The sequence below is a fragment of the Aulonocara sp. 'chitande type north' Nkhata Bay genome, linkage group LG13 (assembly GCF_057382095.1).
Source record: "Aulonocara sp. 'chitande type north' Nkhata Bay isolate Kocher_YH1m ecotype deep benthic linkage group LG13, A_spYH_male_GT1.1, whole genome shotgun sequence".
Lineage (NCBI taxonomy): Eukaryota > Metazoa > Chordata > Actinopteri > Cichliformes > Cichlidae > Aulonocara > Aulonocara sp. 'chitande type north' Nkhata Bay.
The window spans coordinates 33,094,578-33,115,224 of record NC_141356.1 but is presented as its reverse complement, the minus strand read 5'-3'; the positions used below and the strand labels follow the sequence as shown (position 1 = coordinate 33,115,224).

The window sequence follows — 20,647 nt, the reverse complement described above, 5'->3', positions numbered from 1 at the left end:
TGTGCAGTGAGCCATGGGGTGCCTCAGGGCTCCGTACTTGGACCATTGCTGTATTCTCTGTGTCTGCTGCCTCTTGGTGTTCTTTTAATGTAACCTTTCATTGTTACGCATTGTTACCTGCAGCTTTATGTTCCTTTAACCCAGTGGTTCCCAAACCTTTTTTGCTAGGCCCCACTTTGTTTTACAAGAAAAATATTTGCATTGTGCTGAGGTGTCTAAATTAGAATCTTGTCTATCTGCAATTAAGTTCGGGTTATCAGATAACTTCCTGCTTCTAAATACTGATAAGACAGAGTTGATGGTCACTGGACCACAAAAATGTCAATAAGTGTCCTAAAATTTCATCTTGAAAATTGACGACTATGTCATAAATTGCAGGGACAAGATTTAAAAACTTGGGTGTGTGGTTCGACATGGTGCTCTCCTTCGAGTCTCATGTAAAAGAGATAACAAAGATAACTTGAGGAACATCGCCAATTATTGTAACGCTCTCCTTTCTGGGCTACCAAAGAAAAGTTTTAGAGGTTTACAGATGGTGCAAAATGCAGCTGCTCGCATTTTAACGAAAACTGTACCCCTGTACTGAGATCTCTTCATTAACTACGAGCAGATTTTAAGGTCCTGCTGCTCACCTACAAGGCTTTAAATAGTGTGGCACCTTCATACCTCTCCGACCTTTTACATCTTTATGTTCCATCCCCGATCTCAGGACTCTGGCCTTCTAAAGGTTCCTAGGGCCAGGAAAAAACAATTGGAGAGTGTGCGTTTTCTTTTTGTGCCCCGTTTTTGTGGAACAACCTCCCTCAAGATATTAGGCAGGCATGCTCTGAAGACCCACTTGTTCACCCTTTCCTACATGTCTTAATTCTGTCCCATTTCGTTTTTTAAATTCTTATCTTTTTAACTTTAATTGCTATGTGTCGATTTATCTACCTTTTTATTTTCAAATAGCTGTACAGAACTTTGAAAGCTCTTTATAAATAAAGTTATTATTACTATTATTATTATTACCAACACAATATGGTAAATGGCCTGTATTTGCTTTACGCGCTTTACTTGGTCCTAAGGACCCCAAAGCGCTTTACATATCCAGTCATCCACCCATTCACACACTGGTGATGGCAGCTACATTGTAGCCACAGCCACCCTGGGGCGCACTGACAGAGGCGAGGCTGCCGGACACTGGCGCCACCGGGCCCTCTGACCACCACCAGTAGGCAACGGGTGAAGTGTCTTGCCCAAGGACACAACGGGGCCGGGGCTCGAACCGGCAACCTTCTGATTACAAGACGATCTTGAGCCACGATCGCCCCAATAAACAATAAACGGTGGGTACAGGTGATCTGAATGGACAGCAAGCAGTGGTTTCATACCTGTTGGTCTCTGATCTTAAACTGAAGCTGCACTAAAAGTGTTTCGTTTTTTGTTCCAGTAAGAACCCTCAGCTTTCTGTGGTTACACAGCAGAGAAGATGCGGTGTAGACGCAGAGAGGCTGAAGGAGCTCCGAGCTGATTAGAGGCGGGGTTTGTGTAGTGACGCCCAGCAGGGGCTGAAAACACAGCAGTTTAAGCAGTGATGGTTGTTCGGCGTGGTTGTGCCAGTTTGGATTCAGAAGTCTCTGTGACCTCACTAATTCACTTCTTTGACCATAACTTAAGATTTTATTTTCCAGCGATGGCAAAATGTCACACGCGCCTCACTCGATGGATAAAATACAACAGTTGTCATTGCAGAGGTTAAAGGTGAATCTGGAGCGTGATAGAGGGAAACTGTAAGCAGCGTGTAGTCAGAGGCATACAACCACGAGCTGGTGATGCTGCCTGCTGAGCTGAACGAGCTGTACGTGACGACAGGAAGTGAGTACGTGATTAAATGTTTGGATCTAGAGCAAAGACAGACGGACCCCCGGGTGTGCAAAGTCGGACCCCTGTTTCTCTGCTGGTTTCACTTTCGGTGACGTAATTCCAGTGAGCTGATAAACAGATTCTGCAGCAGATGAAGTGAAAGGAGTCAAAAAAGTGATCATGGTGAACGCTTCCTCTGTTTGCTCTTAGTGGAAAAATCAGTAAAAATCTACAGGAGAACAGGAAGCTCCACCCGGCTGAGGACAGAAAGAAAACCCTTTATCACAGAATTAAACAGATGATATGAAGGTGGTATTTCTGCAGCAGATCCCCTGAAACAGCTGCTGAGTCCACAAAACACAAAAGCATCTATCCATGAAAACACAGCAGAAACATCGAGCTTATTAAACTTGCACCTACACACTTTTTACTTGATTTAAATCAAAGATTTTTCTCAGCTTTTTGTCTTTAGAGGAAGCCCGGGTCCTTCTTTGAACTCACTCCAACACTCCTCTCCTGCTTTCTCCTGTTTTCTAGAAATACGAAAAGCCAAAGTTCATCCAGTGCCTGGCGTTTCTGAGTACCGGAGACATCGTCACTGGAGATTCTGGGGGTAGGCTGCTGGTCTGGACCAGGAGCGCCACGGAGAACCCGGCCGGGAAGGGGCCTCGAGGTATCGGGTTGGGGTTGTTCACAGTGTTTTGCATAAAGATCGTGCAGGTGTGTGCCACGGGGCAGCCGCAGAGCAGAGAAACAAACAAGCCGAGACGCTGTGAGGGAAACGACGTGCATATTTTCATCCTGAGTAAAACGGCATTCGCCTTGTTAATGAAATAACCTCGGTCTGTTTAATGAGTTTGCATTGGTATCCGCCCTGAAGCGTTTCCCTGCACGAGACGGATCCCGACAGGTTTTACAGCTTCAGAGTTCGATGCTAAAGCAAATGACAGTCTCGCTGATTTTAAGGTCACAGAAAATGTCAGAGTGAAGAGTTTGATTTAAACCGACCAGAACCAGCAGCTCCAGAGTCCTGTAAGCAACCGACTACAGAAAAACCACAGAACAACAACAGGTTGTGTGTGTTGGCCCAGTTTCAGTAATGGTTTTTGTCATGTTGTTAAACTGGTTTTTAGAGACATGATGCCAGGGATTAAACGATTTTCTACTGAAATTCTACTCTGAGCGCTTTTTTTCTGAGAAGGGGACAAAAGACAGTGAAAGTGGAGATGGATTTTTACCCCTCGGCAGCACGTTGGTGCATACAAGCAACAGGAAACTTGGTTTTTGGAGGAAATCTGCAGGAACAGGAAGTGTTTTCATTATGATCTGCTGCCTCCCGCTGGTTGTTTTGTGAGCTGCTCTGTAAAAAGAGTGCAGGAACTAAACCTATTTAAAGCAGTTTGTTTTCATCTACATGAACGTTACACGTTGGTGCTTCCTGTAGGAACATCAGCAGCAACATACTTTCTGACTTCCTGTGTAAACATGAAGAACCAACATGTACCGCTTGCACTTCCATGGGAGCAGTGAGGACATGGGGAAGTCCAGAAAAGTCCCTGAGCAGAAATCTGTGTCGGGACGCCTTAAACATGATTGGACGTGACATCGCACATGATCAGAGTTTCAGATTAATAAATGTGGGAAAACATTTGAGGTGCGTGACGTGGTCACGGCTGAAACATAACTTTTCTGTTCATTCAGAGGTCACTTTTGTGCTTTGAACACTTAGTCACGTGACCCCCAGAGGACGTGTCACAGACGAACGATGCGTTTCTCAGATTTAGGAACAGCCACGTCCTGTTTCAACTTTCAGAGTTAAAAAAAAAAAAATCCTTTAATCAAAGCTTATTTTTTTGTTTGATAACTCACCTCTGTGTGTGTGTGTGTGTGTCTGTCTACACAGCCTTTCGGATACTTCATCATGTCGATGGTCACGAGGGAAGTGTTTTCTGTATGTGTGGGATGAGGAGCGGCATGCTGCTGACTGGAGGAAAAAAGGACCAAAAAATCATCCTGTGGGACCACGAACTGCAACGTCACCGTGAGATCGAGGTCTCGCAGCACACATGCACACCTCAATGAAACTCAGCTGTGATGACATCATCTCGGCCGTCAATCTCCACAAATCTAAAGTGTCAACCATGTGACTGAGGCTACGCGTTTGATCCCCACAGGTCCCAGATCAATATGGAACCATCAGAGCAGTGTCTGAGGGGAAGGGGGACGAGTTTCTGGTCGGGACGTCGCGTAACTTCATCCTGAGAGGAACTTTCAACGATGGCTTCCTGGTTGAGGTCCAGGTGAGTAAAACGCCTCCGGGAAGTGACGACAGACCAGGAGGTCACATGATCGCATGGCGTCACTGACCAGAAAACTTCAGTACCTCTGTGTTGTGATGTGTTCAGGGCCACACAGACGAGCTGTGGGGTTTGGCGGCTCACCCGTCCAAAGACCTGTTTCTGACATGCGCTCAGGACCGGCTCGTCTGCCTCTGGAACTCGAGCGATCACAGTCTGCTGTGGAGTCGCACGCTGGATGAAAAGGTGCGTGGTGACGGGGAGGCAATTTATTGATTATTTATCGATTGGTCATTGGTGATCGCATGTTTCTCCTCCTCAGGAACACGGACACTGTGCAGACTTCCATCCAAGTGGCGCTGTGGTCGCCATAGGAACGCGATCAGGAAAGTCAGTACAGAGTTTTGTTTTTTTTCTACCTGAACTCAAAGATCCTTTCCTTGTATGTCTGACCTCTGACCTCTGGTCCCTGTCAGGTGGTACGTTCTGGATGCTGAAACCAACGACCTGGTGGGGATTCACACCGATGGGAACGAGCAGCTGTCAGTGATGCGCTTCTCCATTGGTGGGTGGAGCTACGTTGTTCACGGGCTGTGGCTGGAACACGCTGTGTGCCTAACAGATGTCTGGAGGTCGCCAGCTTTCGGCTGACCTCGGAGCATCTTTATCTGTTCGCTAACAATGGGCAGCCCTCTTGGTGTGATATCATGTTACTGTGTAACGGCTTCCAGTAGTAAATAAATTTAAGAGATTTCTGAGAATGTAGGCTGTCATTGATGTGGTTGCTAGGTGACAAGAGCAGATGTTTGTGATGCTGTACAGAGCTCCACCTTGTATGCGGTGTCAGCCACAGGACGCAGCCCCTGAACATGGACACTCATTAAACTGAAGATCATAACGGTGTTATGAGAGAACTACAAATCTCAGCTTGCACCTCTCTATCTCTCTCTGCAGATGGAAGCATGCTGGCTGTCGGATCTCACGATAACTTTATTTACCTTTACAACGTCTCTGAACAAGGACGCAAATACAGCCGATACGGAAAGTGCACGGTGAGTCAAAAAACCAATTGCAGCTTAGTGAACACCTGTCTGCCCCTGTTGCATCCGTTAGTTTGTTCAGTTTGCCCCAAAAAGTTAAATCTGTTCATCTGGACATTGTGTTTTCAGTGGGAGAAATATTGGTTCATCATGCAGGTGAATTACTTGGATAAGTAACGAAACGTTTTGGTATCAGTTAACAAGCTTCTGGCGTTTTTCTCACTGATATTAGGCTGCTCGTCTTGGCAGAATTGGTAACGCTTGTTTTGGTTGGTTTCTTAGCACAGACCCAGCTTGTAAGCATAGTTTACAAATATTCTAGTGCTGAGGGCAGACTTTAGGAAGGCCATTCCAGAAGCTTAATGTTAGCCTGCTTTGTCCAAAATCACTTCTGATGTGTGTTTGTGATCATTGTTCTGCTAGAACACACGGCTATGTCCAAGCTTCAACTTCATTTGAGGAAAAGTCGAAGAAGGCTGTCGTCCTTCTGTATTCCATCCACTTTGTGCAATGTACCAGAGCCATGGGCGTGGTACTTAGGGTTGGGCAATATATAAAAATTTTACAAACGACAATCATCAGTTCAATAATCAACGATGGGCGACTGTAATCATGCACGGACTGATTTGCGCGTTTACAACACAGAAATTTTAACATTTTTAACCTGCTCAACCCATCTGGAGTGCAGAATGAACAAACTTTGGACAAACTACCCAAAATGCGAGACATTTCAGAGATTTTGACTGAGTCTGCGCTCCAGATGGGTTAATTGTCGTGATGACAGCATGTTAACGCTAACAGCGCTAAAAATAAATAAATAAAAAAAGTCACCAATTTGGGATGAAAGAGGTAAACCTAAGAATGTAACCAAAGCGGTGTGCCACTTGTGCGGATGTAAAATGCGAGCAAAGTACTCAAACCTGACTAACTTGCATGAGGATGTCCGTGTCCACCATCCGGCTGAGTATGCTAGGCTATCACCAGCTTCTGCAGCTCCATCAACAAGCTTTTGGGCGCTCTCTGAGGAGGGGGCATTTGCTCTCAAATGAAAGAGGGTGCTGTTAAAAGAGCTCTATTATCTTTTTTTCTTTCTTTTGACTGCTTCTATTCGCTCCATTATTATTATCAAATTTACTCATGGGCAAACGAATAAATCGCCAGTGCTGGGAAGGTTACTTTTAAAATGTATTCCACTACAGATTACATGCCCCAAAATGTATTTTGTAATGCATTCCGTTACGTTACTCAATGAGAGTAACGTATTCTGAATACTTTGGATTACTTAATATATTATCATCTTTTTACAGCTACATGAATGTACTATTGCTGTGTGATTCATTACTATTACTGAAGGTTACTCTCCATACCAACACCAACTAGATGTTTAAATCTTAATATAAATGAGTAACAGTAGGTGGACATTAGGTAAGGCTGCACTTTTTGCAGTGTCTTAATACTTACAACTGGACTACACTGTCCATATGGCTACATTCTTTAGGGCTATGCCTGTAACACTCTGCCTATTGCCTTCATATTAAATAATTTTTAAAAATATCTCTTTACGTCATTATGCGGGCTGCAAGTAGAGGTGACATTCAATTTCAATTCAATTCAATTTTATTTATATAGCGCCAAATCACAACATAAGTCGCCTCAAGGCGCTTCATAGATACAGAGAAAAACCCAACAATCATATGACCCCCTATGAGCAAGCACTTTGGCAACAGTGGGAAGGAAAAACTCCCTTTTAACAGGAAGAAACCTCCGGCAGAACCAGGCTCAGGGAGGGGCGGCCATCTGCTGCGACCGGTTGGGGTGAGAGAAGGAAGACAGGATAAAAGACATGCTGTGAAAGAGAGACAGAGATTAATAACAGATATGATTCAATGCAGAGAGGTCTGTTAATACATAGTGAGCGAGAAAGGTGACTGGAAAGGAAAAACTCAATGCATCATGGGAATCCCCCGGCAGCCTATGTCTATTGCAGCATAACTAAGGGAGGATTCAGGGCCACCTGGTCCAGCCCTAACTATATGCTTTAGCAAAAAGGAAAGTTTGAAGGCTAATCTTGAAAGTAGAGATAGTGTCTGTCTCCTGAATCCAAACTGGAAGCTGGTTCCACAGAAGAGGGGCCTGAAAACTGAAGGCTCTCCCTCCCATTCTACTTTTAAATACTCTAGGAACAACAAGTAGGCCTGCAGCGAGAGCGAAGTGCTCTAATAGGGTGATATGGTACTACAAGGTCATTAAGATAAGATGGGGCCTGATTATTTAAGACCTTGTATGTGAGGAGCAGGATTTCGAATTCAATTCTGGATTTAACAGGAAGCCAATGAAGGGAAGCCAAAACAGGAGAAATATGCTCTCTCTTTCTAGTCCCTGTCAGTACTCTTGCTGCAGCATTTTGGATTAGCTGAAGGCTTTTCAGTGAGTTTTTTGGACATCCTGATAATAATGAATTGCAGTCGTCCAGCCTGGAAGTAATAAATGCATGAACTAGTTTTTCAGCATCACTCTGAGACAGGATATTTCTAATTTTAGAGATGTTGCGCAAATGGAAGAACGCAGTCTTACATATTTGTTTAATATGTGCATTGAAGGACATGTCCTGGTCAAAAATGACTCCAAGGTTCCTCACAGCGTTACTGGAGGCCAAGGTAATGCCATCCAGAGTAAGAATCTGGTTAGATACCATATTTCTAGGCCTTTCAGGGCCGAGTACAATAACCTCAGTTTTATCTGAATTAAGAAGCAGAAAGTTAGCAGCCATCCAGGTCTTTATGTCTTTAAGACATTCCTGCAGTTTAACTCATTGGTGTGTGTTATCTGGCTTCATGGACAGATAGAGCTGGGTGTCATCTGCATAGCAGTGAAAATGTATGCTATGTCTTCTAATGATACTGCCTAAGGGAAGCATGTATAATGTAAACAGAATTGGTCCTAGCACTGAACCCTGTGGAACTCCATAATTAACCTCAGTGTGTGAAGAGGACTCTCCATTTACATGAACAAATTGGAGTCTATTAGATAGATATGATACAAACCACTGCAGCACAGTACCTGTAATACCTACAGCATGTTCTAATCGCTCTAATAGGATATTATGGTCGACAGTATCGAATGCTGCACTAAGGTCTAGCAGGACAAGCACAGAGATGAGTCCACTGTCAGAGGCCATAAGAAGATCATTTGTAACCTTCACCAAAGCTGTTTCTGTGCTGTGATGAGCTCTGAAACCTGACTGAAACTCTTCAAATAAACCATTCCTCTGCAGATGATCTGTTAGCTGTTTGACAACTACTCTTTCAATGATGTTTGATATAAAGGAAGGTTGGAGATTGGCCTATAATTAGCTAAGACTGCTGGGTCTAGAGATGGCTTTTTGAGTAAAGGTTTAACTACAGCCAGCTTGAAGGCCTGTGGTACATAGCCGATCATTAGAGATAGGTTGATCATATTTAAGATCGAAGAATTAATTAATGGCAGGACTTCTTTGAGCAGTTTTGTAGGAATGGGGTCTAAAAGACACGTTGATGGTTTGGAGGAAGTAATTATTGAAGTTAACTCAGAAAGATCAATTAGAGAAAAAGAGTCTAACTTAACATCAATGGTACTAAGAGTAGCTGTAGATAATATTACATCTGTGGGATGATTATTGGTAATTTTTTCTCTAATGATAAAAATTTTATTTGTGAAGAAGTTCATGAAGTCATTACTAGTTAACGTTAAAGGGATTGTTGGCTCAAAAGAGCTCTGACTTTTTGTCAGACTGGCTACAGTGCTGAAGAGAAACCTGGGGTTGTTCTTATTTTCTTCAATCAGTGATGAATAGTAAGATGTTCTGGCTTTGCGGAGGGCTTTCTTATAAAGCAGCAAACTATTTCTCCAGGCTAAATGATGATCCTCTAAATTTGTGACACGCCATTTCCTCTCCAGATTACGAGTCATCTGCTTTAGGGTACGTGTTTGAGAATTATACCACAGAGTCAGGTACTTCTGATTAGAGACCTTAGTTTTCACAGGAGCTACAGTATCCAGAGTCGTACGTAGTGAGGAGGTGAAATTATTAACAAGATGATCGACCTCTGTTGGAGTAGCGTTCAGATAGCTGCTCTGCTCTATGTTGGTACAGGGCATTGAAGATGATAACAGTGGGTGGATTATATTCTTAAACTTAGTTACAGCGCTTTCAGAAAGACATCTACTTTGATAAAGTCTACTCTCCACCGCTGTGTAATCAATTATTGTAAATGTAAATGTTATCAGGAAATGATCAGACAGGAGAGGGTTTTCAGGAAACACTGTTAAATGTTCAGTTTCTATGCCATATGTTAAAACAAGATCTAGAGTGTGATTAAAGTGGTGGGTGGGTTCTTTTACATTTTGAGAGAAACCAATTGAGTCTAATAACAGATTAAATGCCATGTTGAGGCTGTCATTTTTAGCATCTACACGGATGTTAAAATCACCCACAATAATTATTTTATCTGAGCTCAGAACTAAATTAGATATAAAGTCTGAGAAATCAGACAAACTCTGTGTAAGGCCCAGGTGGATGATAGATGATAACAAGTAAGACTGGTTTCTGAGTTTTACAGCTGGGGTGGACGAGGCTAAGCATCAGGCTTTCAAATGAATTAAAAGTCTGTCTTGGTCTTTCATTAATTAATAGGCTGGTGTGAAAAATTGCTGCCACACCTCCCCCTCGGCCTGTGCTTCGAGGTTTCTGGTAGTTAGAATGACTCGGGGGTGTTGATTCATTTAAACTAAGATAATCATCCTGCTGCAACCAGGTTTCTGTAAGGCAGAGTAAATCAATTTGTTGATCAATTATTAAGTCATGTACTAACAGACTTGGAGGAGAGAGACCTAATATTTAATAATCCAGATTTCACCGTTTTACTCTTTGGTTCAGATGTGGATACTTTGTTCTTTCTTTGTAATTGTTTATGTTTAAGTTGTTTGTTGCTGGTTTTTAGTTTGTTTTTTGTCTGTTTGGGAGCTGACACAGTCTCTATGGAGATGGGTTTTTGGGGGGGTAGCAGGAGGAGAGAAGCTGCAGAGAGGCGTGTAAGACTGCAACTCTGCTTCCTGGTCCCAACTCTGGATAGTCATATTTTGGGGGGTTTAATAAATTTGTCCATATTTCTAGAAATGAGAGCTGCTCCATCCAAAGTGGAATGGATGCCGTCTCTCCTAACAAGACCAGGTTTCCTCCAGAAGGTTTGCCAATTATCTATGAAGCCCACATCGTTTCTGGGACACCACTCAGACAGCCAGCAATTTAAGGAGAACATGCGGCTAAACATGTCACTCCTGGTCTGATTGGGGAGGGGACCAGAGAAAACTACAGAGTCCGACATTGTTTTGGCAAAGTTACACACCGATTCAATATTGATTTTAGTGACCTCCGATTGGCGTAACCGGGTGTCATTACTGCCGACGTGAATTATGATCTTACTGAATTTACGTTTACCCTTAGCCAGCAGTTTTAAATTTCCTTCAATGTCGCCTGCTCTGGCCCCTGGAAGACAATTGACTATGGTTGCCGGTGTCTCTAGCTTCACATGTCTGAGAACAGAATCGCCAATTACCAGAGTTTGACCCCCGGCGGGTGTGTCGCCGAGTGGGGAAAAACGGTTAGACACATGAACGGGTTGGTGGTGTACCCGGGGCTTCTGTTTAGGACTTTGCTTCTTCCTCACCGTGACCCAGCCACCCTCTTTCCCCAGCTGCTTGGGGTCTGCCGGGGAACAGCTAGCGGGGCCTACGCTATCTTTGGCTGCACCAGCTACAGGGGCCTGGCTAGCTATGGGTGAATGAAGGGTGCGAAGCCGAGTCTCCAATTCAGTAATCCTGGCCTCCAGAGCTGCAAATATGCTACATTTGTGACAGATATCATTACTGCTAAAGGAGGCCGAGGAGTAACTAAACATCTGACACAATGAGCAAGAAAGTGCAGGAGGGACAGGTGAAGTAGCCATGGTGCTAACGAGTCGGCTACGAGCTAAGCTAAGCTAGCGAAACAGTACAGAGACAGTGAGTGAATACTTTGGCTATAAATTAGGTAGTGAGTACACAGAAAGTGTGCTTCGGATGAAGCACGTGAAGATTATACTATGAAAAAGAATGTATTTAAAAGTTGTTAATTAAATTGCTAAGCAAATAAGCTACTCAGAAACACCACTGTGTTTGAGCAGGAACAGGAAGTGATACTCTACCGCAGAGCGAGCGAACACCAAGTGACAGCGCCACCATGGGCCACGAGATTGAGACACAGACATTACAGCCTCTTAATGTGTGTTTTGTTTGGGTTTCCACCGGTGTGGAATTACCAATAATAGAAAGACCATAGCCTAACATATGAAACAGGAAAAGACCGCTGTGTAATCCATTTATTTCTGCAAAGTAACTGTATTCTGAATACCACCTTTTTAAACAGTAACTGTAACGGGATACAGTTACTCATATTTTGTATTTTAAATGCATAATGCCGGTACATGTATTCCGGTACTCCCAACACTGTAAATCGCCCATGTAATAACGTCGATGGGCTCAGCATATCGTCGATAGCCGATATGTTAGTCCAATCGCCCAACCCTAATGGTACTATGTGCTTGGCAGTTGGTTCAGATTTCTTAGGTTTGAAAGCCTCACCTCACCTCCAAACGTAACTTTAATGGTAGATGTTAATTTCACATGTGCAAGTTACTGTGATAAGAGGCGAACCTGAGAGGAGAGGTCTCTGAAGCGGGATTTATGGTCCCACAAACGTGTCCATCCATGTCCCACTCGGTTGGACAGAGAGGAGGAGAGGAGTCCTCCAAGATCCTAACCGTTCGTTCGACAAAGCGGATGACGTAAGCGACTGCCTAATGTTGATTGGTTGCAAGTGGGCCGGAAAAGAGCAGAGACCGACTGAACGGGAGAACTGCAGTAAAAACACTTCAAAGATAATAAAATGTAGCATGACAAGCACAGACAACAGTGAAACTTTTCATTGTTTTTAACACTATGTTTCACTTTAACTCTTTGTGTGTCATAACTTTGCTCTCCTTTGCGGCTCATGGAGCAACAACAATACAAGCAAGAGTGGCCCTTGTGTTTGCTCTCCTTAACTACAAATTCCACTTTACAAGATTGAATGTAGCTCCTCTGTAGGTTAAACTTGGAAACACTTGTGGTGGTGCTCAGGTGTGTTCATGAGTTAACTAAATGTTTCAACAGGGACATTCGAGCTACATCACCCACCTGGACTGGTCACCTGACAACAACTTCATCATGTCCAACTCTGGAGACTACGAGATCCTCTACTGTGAGTACCTTCTCATCATAGGCTCTGGCACTACAGTACTGTGTACTGTTATCACAGAGTACTGTAATACTGCAGTATTTTGTTGATGTACAGTGACAGATGTCTGTTTTCAGGGGACGTTCCAAACGCTTGTAAATATATCAGAAATCGTTCAGAGTGTAAAGACATCGACTGGGCGACTTACACCTGTGTCCTGGGATATCATGTGTTTGGTCAGTACAATGGGAGAGTGTGTGTATTTGTGTGTATTTGTGTGTGTGTGTGTGTTAGGGTGTTTATTCTGAAGATGTTTATACTTCCCTGACTGTTGAATCAGGACAACTTTCTTAACTCTGAAATTCTGTCTGCCTATCTCAGGTGTTTGGCCAGAGGGTTCAGACGGCACCGACATCAATGCTCTGATCAGGTCCCACAACAGGAAGGTGATCGCTCTGGCTGACGACTTCTGTAAAGTTCACCTGTTCGCCTACCCATGCTCCACCTTCAAGGTGACACACATAAAAACACACATGTGAAAATGCTAATCGTCAAACTGAAATGGTTTCAAAGGCTTACTTTATAAATACGGACCGGAGGGTGTGTTCCAACTAGAGGAGGATCAAACTCCTCAGCCTCCCTGGGAAAGTCTATGCCAGGGTGCTGGAAAGGCAAGTCCGTCCGTTAGTCGAACCTCAAATACAGGAGGAACAATGCGGTTTTCCTCGGTCCTGGTCGCAGAACACTGGACCAGCTCTTTATCCTCTCAAGGATACTCGAGGGTGCATTGGCGTTTCCCCAACCAGTCTACATGTGTTTTGTGGACTTGGAGAAGGCATTCGACCGTGTCCCTCGGAGTGCCCTGTGGGAAGTACTTCTGGAGTATGGGGTGTCTGGCCCATTGCTACAGGCCATTCAATCCTTATACAACGGTTGCAGGAGCTTGGTACACATAGGCAGCAATAAGGTGGAGTCAACCCTGCTGGGTGATGGGCTCCGTCAGAGCTGCCGTTTGTCACCGATTCTGGTCATAATTTTTATGGACAGAATTTCTAGGCGTAGCCAAATGGCGGAAGGCTTTCACTTGGGTGGCCTCAAAACCTCATCTCTGCTTTTCGCGGATGATGTGGTTCTGTTGGCTTCAACAGGTGATGGCCTCCAGCTCGCCTTGGAACGGTTCACAGCCGAGTGTGAAGCGGTGTGAATGAGTATCGGCACCTCCAAATCTGAGGCCATGGTTCTCAGCCAGAAAAGGGTGGAGTGCCCACTCCAGGTCAGGGATGAGTTACTGCCCCGGAGTGGAGGAGTTTGAGTATCTCGAGGTCTTGTTCACGAGTGATGAGTGAAGGGAGCGGGAGATCGACAGACGAATTGGTGCAGTGGCTGCAGTCCGTCTTGGTGAAGAGAGAGCTGAGTATAAACACGAAGCTCTCAATTTACTGATCTATGTCCCTACCCTCACCTATGGTCACGAGATCTGAGTAGTGACTGAAAGAACAAGATCGTGGATACAGTTGTTGGAAATGAGCTTCCTCCCAACGGTGGCTGGCCTCGCCCTTTGAGTGAGGAGTTAAGCAATTCGGGAGGGGCTCAGAGTAGAGCCGCTGCTCCTCCACATCAAAAGGAGCCAGTTGAGTTGGTTCGGGCATCTGACAAGGATGTCTCCTGGGCTTCTCTGCTTAGGCTGCTGCCCTGTGACCCGGCCCTCGGATAAGCGGAAGAAGATGGATGGATGGTTTCAAAGACTGAGATCTGAGTTGAGAGCAGCCATCTGATCAGAGATCCCAGGACCTCCCTGTCTTCTCCTCCTCTAACTGTTCTGGTGGGACACAGAGTTGTTCCCAAGCCAGCCGAGAGGTTTAATCTGTTCAGTGTGTCCTCTGTTTGTTCTGACATCTGCTTCCAGTCAGACACAAACACCTCAACTAGCTGGCGCTCCAGAAGTGTCCTGCTGATTGGTCAATCAGCAGGTAAACCAAAAGCAGGTCTGCAGTGCACACGTGAACCCTCGTACACATTGGATATTAGATAATTGGGGTATGGTAAATGGACTGATTCTTGTATAGCTATATAGCTTTTCTACTCTCCCGGAGTACTCAAAGCCACATTCACACACATTCTCACAAGCACTTGCTCTACACTGACTGCTTTGTAACTACATTCACACACATATTCTGATGGATGCATCAGAGAGCTACTTGGGGTTAGTATCTTGCCCATGCAGACTGGGGAAGGCAGGGATCGAACAACTAACCTTCCGATCAGCAGCTGACCTGCTCCACCGGGTGGCTGTACCTGAGCTACAGCCACCCAGCTGTTCCTTATCAATTGCTGAGTGTTGATTAGAGGTAAAAGGGTTTGGGTGTGACTATTCTAAATGTCAGTGTCATCAGCTCTGTTAATAAAGTTTTTGTCTGCAGGCCCCCAGCCATAAGTACAGCGCCCACAGTAGTCATGTGACCAACGTGGCCTTCCTGTATGACGACAGTTACCTCATCTCGACGGGCGGGAAGGACACCAGCATAATGCAGTGGCGTTTGGTTGAGAAGTCTTCGCTGTCCCTCAATGACAGCATCATCTCTAACTCTACCCCCCGCCGAGTTGAGCCTGTATTCGCACCACCCCCTCCCACTGGAACCACCCACTCGCAGGAACCCAACCCTCCTCCGACAGCCAATGGGACTCAGGAACCCTCCCCTGAAACCCCGCCCCCTACACAATTAGTTCCACCCTCATCAGAGCTAACACCACCCAATTCTGAGTCAACCCCGCCTCCCTCAGACAGCACGGTGAGCCTGAAGGACAGTCTGGAGCCCAGTGATGATACGGCTACGCCCAGCGACGAGGGGCTGCCCCCTCTGACCCCGCCATCGTAGACTGTTTGTGCGTCTTTGTGGGGACCAGGCACACTTGTGCTCCGAGTGAGGATGGCTTTGCAAACGAAGAGATTCTGTTGGGTTTCATGATGCTTCAGTTCAGTTTAGGGTTATAGTTCAGCATGTTAATGGGACGGCTAATACGATAGAAACTTCCAGAGGATGTCATTGTCTCTGATTTACTTCAGAATAAACCTCCACTCTTCACACAGTCAGAAACCAGAGAAATGGGACAGTTCAAAAGGCTGCCTGAGAGTCTGATTTTGGTTTTCTTCAGCCTTGCAGTGGTTAGTGATAAATAATCTGAACATCCATGATTCACAGGAGCTACTCACAGTGGGTTCAGCTGCTTTGAATGTGAACAAACTCTGAGTTCTAATAATAGTTATTAATTCTAATCAATAATAATAAGAATCCCCACAAGAAGTACAAATGTCTGAAACCTACAGATCACGCGATCTCAGCAATAAGAAGACCTCAAGGTCACAGTTAAACATCTGGAAGGTCACATTAGAAGAAGCGAAGGGAGGGGGAGCGTTTTCCGAACACACACACACACACACCTGTGTTTCAGGAACAGGAAGTGTTGTGGGGCTGGGGAGAATCTGAAAGTCTTAAAACTTTCCTGATTTTTTTTTTCCAAAATGTATTTAGACCCCCAAAATAATCCTGTTTTTGTCTTTTAAACAATGTAAATGATTATTGGTGGATTTTTTTTTTTTTTTTAGAAAGGGTTAAACACATTTTTCAGAATAAAAGCTTTAAGGAAGCAATGGCATGAAGCTTTTAATGTGAAACACGGGAAGTGTGAATTTGAATCCAAAAACATGGTGGTTTCAGATTAAAATCAAAGATGACATGTCTGAGCCTCAGACATGTGAGCTTGTTTCCAGAGTACAGTCATGTAAATAGGAAGTAATCGGGTTGTAAACAGGAAGTAATCAGAATGTGAAATGTGGAACGTGAAGTCAACCTCCAGAGTAAAACTGTGAATGTTTTTATTGATCTGACGGCCGGTGATCAGAGACGTGTCTCCTTCTGAGGATCTGTTTGTATATACTGCAGATACCTGTGTATATTTCTGTTCACCATTAGGGGCAGCAGCTCCTCAGCGACACTGTAAAAGCACTCAGCCACACATCTCTCATCCAATCAGGTGACAGGAAATAATAGCTCCCCTCCTCTGATTACCTGGTTTCAGTGATTTTGACTGCTGGTGATGTTTTTGTCGCTTCTGGACCACATCTGTTAAATATTTTCTGAATGATGGCATGATGATGTCACTCCAGGGCCGTGGCCTTTCAGGTGGGTTAAGGGAGGGGTGGTGTTGGGTTGTTCATGTTGTTGCCTTTTTAATACCATGTTTTTACACTTGTCTCTGAAGGGCTTGTCCACAGTTCAGGAGCCCACCTGAATGGTCATGAAGGGGTGGGGCCATGATGGGGACTTTTGAGCGTTCATCAGAGACAGTGATGATGTTCATGTGACTGTTTTTGAGCCAATCATGTTTTTTCTCATGCATTCCTGTCAGAGGACGGACTGTACTAAAGATTTGAACAAGAAATGCAAATAAATGTTTTAGAAACAGACATTTTTTTGTGCACGTTGTCTGATGATGTCGGACTTTAGGTGCCACAGTGTTTAATGTGTACGGTCACACAGCATTTGCAAGCATTTACAATAAAAACACCTAGTAACGTATGATTACATTGTAACTGTGGTTCTCTAGGTGAGAGATTCTTCACTCTCTACATATTCTATAAGTGCAGGGATGTGGAGATTTATTTAAGACGCGTTGGCTTTCCCGACCACACCCCACAGCTATAGAGATTGAAAATGTGATGTCATTCAGGGGTAAAACCGCAAAGGATTCTGGGAACTCGTGGCAAGAGGTACTAGCGCACGCAGGCTTTCAATTGAAATCAGTCACACAGCGATAAAAAGAAACACAAAAAATGGCAAGAAGCTGTTGTATTATTAACTGCAATAGCCGGTCGCCTGACAGCCACGGGAAGCCGACGGGTAAAGAGATTGGTTGTTATCGGATTACGTCGTTGAAGAGAAATTGTTCGAGCTATCTTTCCGAAGTAACAAACAGGCGACGGATGACCTGGATTGCAGCCATTCAAAGACCAAATATAACGTCCCAGAACACTCCAGCTCACATGTTAGTCTGCTCCAAGCATTCCCACAAAGGTCAGTGTTTTGTAGTAGTTAATACGTCATTTTTCATAACATAACTGGTGATATAGGTTACAAGCAAGTCTGGCACTGAACAGAAATTGTCGCGCTATGCTCCTTTGTTTATTGTGCATAAATAGTGAAATGTCCTGACACAATATTGCGTTTCGATTCTGTTATTACCATGGTACATTGACAAAAACATACTTTTATTCACAGGGTAAAACAGGTTTTTTTGTATCACCAATTGCCCAGTACGATTACAGCATTATTGTCACTGCTACATTTCTGTAATGCGTACCAGAAATTATTTCCACTACTAATTAATTACCGTTGAGCGTAAAGGTCCTATTAATAAACTGTTAGCGAATGTGTATTTATGAAGACGATTTGTGAGACTGGTAAACTTATGATAGGTACGATGGTCTTTCGTTCTACGCGGTGCATTTCAAGGTCCTGTACCCATCCGTCGGTAAACTGTACCTGGGCTTGTTGCAGTGACCTGAAGTTACTAAATTTCACGAGTGTATGCACTCACTCCAAGAACCGTATAATTATAAATATGAGCGTGGTGAAAGTTGGGCAGCACATTAACGTATTTTGTCCACTCTGTGTGCTCGTACGGGTCTAACCCTTTCACTCCTTTTGATTTTTCCTCGTATCTTTTCTTTGACTTTTCATCAAGTCTGTCTTTGTACGGACCAGCATTGTTCTCCTTCATTTTGTACATAACTTTTTTGGGGGACAAAGAAAAAGCAAGAAGGTATTGGAACCTCCTCTATCTGCCGGTGGTACATACCGTGCAGGGGCCTGTCCTTCCATGATGGTTCCTCGTCTCCCTCCCCTTTCTTGGGTTTCTGCTGCCTGAGGTATTCACTGAGCACTCGGTCAGTTGGGGCCATCTTCCCAATGTATTCTTGGATGTTCGTTGTCTCATCCTGGACTGTGGTGCTGATACTCACCAGTCCCCGGCCCCCTTCCTTCCGCTTAGCGTACAGCCTCAGGGTGCTGGACTTGGGGTGAAACCCTACATGCATGGTAAGGAGCTTTCTTGTCTTTATGTCAGTGGCTTCTATCTCCTCCTTTGGCCAGCCTATTACCCCAGCAGGGTACCTGATCACGGGCAGGGCGTACGTGTTGATGGCCCGGATCTTGTTCTTACCATTCAGCTGACTCCTCAGGACTTGCCTGACCCTCTGCAGGTACTTGGTGGTTGCAGCTTTTCTAGCGGCCTCTTCATGGTTCCCATTCGCCTGCGGGATCCCCAAGTACTTGTAACTGTCCTCTATGTCTGCAATGTTGCCTTCTGGTAGTTCAATCCCCTCAGTTCTGACTACCTTCCCTCTTTTTGTTACCATCCGACTACACTTCTCCAGTCCGAACGACATTCCAATGTCATTGCTGTATAGCCTGGTAGTGTGGATCAGTGAATCGATGTCTCGTTCACTCTTGGCATACAGCTTGATGTCATCTATGTACAGGAGGTGGCTGACAACTGCTCCGTTCCGTAGTCGGTATCCGTAGCCAGTCTTGTTAATGATCTCACTGAGGGGGTTCAGGCCTATGCAGAACAGCAGTGGGGACAGAGCATCTCCTTGGTAGATCCCGCACTTGATGGTGACTTGTGCTATGGGCTTGGAGTTGGCCTCTAGTGTTGTACGCCACATCCCCATTGAGTTCCTGATGAAGGCTCTTAGGGTCCCATTGATCTTGTACAATTCTAGGCATTCCAGTATCCAGCTGTGGGGCATTGAGTCATAGGCCTTCTTGTAATCAATCCAGGAAGTGCACAGGTTGGTCAGTCTGGTCTTGCAGTCTCGGCTGACTGTTCTGTCTACCAGTAGCTGGTGTTTTGTGCCTCTGGTATTCTTGCCAATTCCTTTCTGTGTCCCGCTCATGTATTGACCCATGTGCCTGTTCATCTTAGCCGATATGATGCCTGACAGGAGCTTCCATGTAGTACTGAGGCAGGTTATTGGTCGGTAGTTGGAGGGGACCGGTCCCTTCTTGGGGTCCTTGGGGATCAGGACCGTCCGGCCTTCAGTTAGCCATTCCGGGTGTCTCTCGTTAACTAGCAGCTGGTTCATTTGTGCTGCCAGACGCCCGTGGAGTGCAGTCAGCTTCTTCAGCCAGTAGGCGTGAACCATGTCGGGCCCTGGTGCTGTCCAACAGCACCAGGGCCCGACATGTCCAACTCTTCATACTGGAGATATCTGCCACTGTGATGGTTACTGGACCCTGTTCAGGGAGGTCGCTGTGGTCTGCCCTCAGATCCTCTAGCCACTGAGCATTGCCGTTATGGGTTGCATCCTTCTCCCATATGCTCTTCCAGTATTGCTCCGTCTCCAGCCTTGGTGGTGCTGTTCTCTTATTGTTCCCTTGCCACTGAGAGTACACCTTTGCTGGTTCTGTGGAGAACAGCTGGTTTATTCTCCTGCCTTCTATCTCTCTGGTGTACCTCCTCAAGCGGCTGGCCAAGGCTGAGTCTTTGCTTGGCAGTTTCCAAGGCCTCAGGTATGGACAGCTTGCTGTATTTCTTAGGCACCTTATTTGTCGCATCTTTCTGCAACTCCGTTAGTTGGCTAACCTCCCTCCGTGCTACTTTGATCTTGCCCTCTAGCCTCCTTCTCCATGGAGGGTACTGCCCCTTGTCGCTGTTCAACTTGTAGCCAAGCATCTCACTGATCACTGCTGCCGTATTGTAGATCAGCTTGTTAGTGTCGGTAATCGTGGTTGTAGGTATTGCCCGTAGTGCTGCATTAACATCATCTAGCAGACCTTCTGAGGGTACTTCACGTAATCTTGGTAACCGGCTACGGGGGATCCAGGTTTCAAGCTTGGCCATGATCCTATTTTTCAGGTCAGTTCCTCTCGCACTCAACGATCCTTCTCCTATCGCACTTGGGGCTATGTACCCAATCTCGGGTGGGGGTGATGATATCGCCCCCCTGACCTGGCGTCCTGACTCCTCCTTGCCGTAGCATTTGTGTTGTACCTCGTCAATCTCTAGCTGTGAGAGCAGTCCCTTCTTTCGAATGTTGGAACACTGAGCTACTAGTTGTTTCGCCGTCATTGTGGATGTTGGGTATCGAAGAATCCATAGGTCCCTCATCCTAT

General features: G+C 45.1%; 1 protein-coding gene across 3 annotated transcripts in view; it reads left to right on the top strand.

Annotated features, from left to right (window-relative positions):
- eml4 (EMAP like 4) overlaps positions 1 to 16,938 on the top strand; it is a 28,077-nt gene extending 11,139 nt beyond the window's left edge. For all 3 annotated transcript variants that reach the window (XM_086260071.1, XM_086260070.1, XM_086260072.1), the window contains 11 exons: positions 2,383 to 2,518; positions 3,749 to 3,897; positions 4,020 to 4,145; positions 4,251 to 4,388; positions 4,465 to 4,532; positions 4,619 to 4,707; positions 5,097 to 5,194; positions 12,410 to 12,497; positions 12,611 to 12,709; positions 12,855 to 12,985; positions 14,894 to 16,938. In XM_086260071.1, the coding sequence (XP_086116197.1) occupies positions 2,383 to 2,518; positions 3,749 to 3,897; positions 4,020 to 4,145; positions 4,251 to 4,388; positions 4,465 to 4,532; positions 4,619 to 4,707; positions 5,097 to 5,194; positions 12,410 to 12,497; positions 12,611 to 12,709; positions 12,855 to 12,985; positions 14,894 to 15,349 (1,578 nt within the window). In that variant the 3' untranslated portion in view covers positions 15,350 to 16,938. The remainder of the gene's footprint in view (positions 1 to 2,382; positions 2,519 to 3,748; positions 3,898 to 4,019; positions 4,146 to 4,250; positions 4,389 to 4,464; positions 4,533 to 4,618; positions 4,708 to 5,096; positions 5,195 to 12,409; positions 12,498 to 12,610; positions 12,710 to 12,854; positions 12,986 to 14,893) is intronic.
- The last annotated feature ends 3,709 nt before the right edge of the window (positions 16,939 to 20,647 follow it).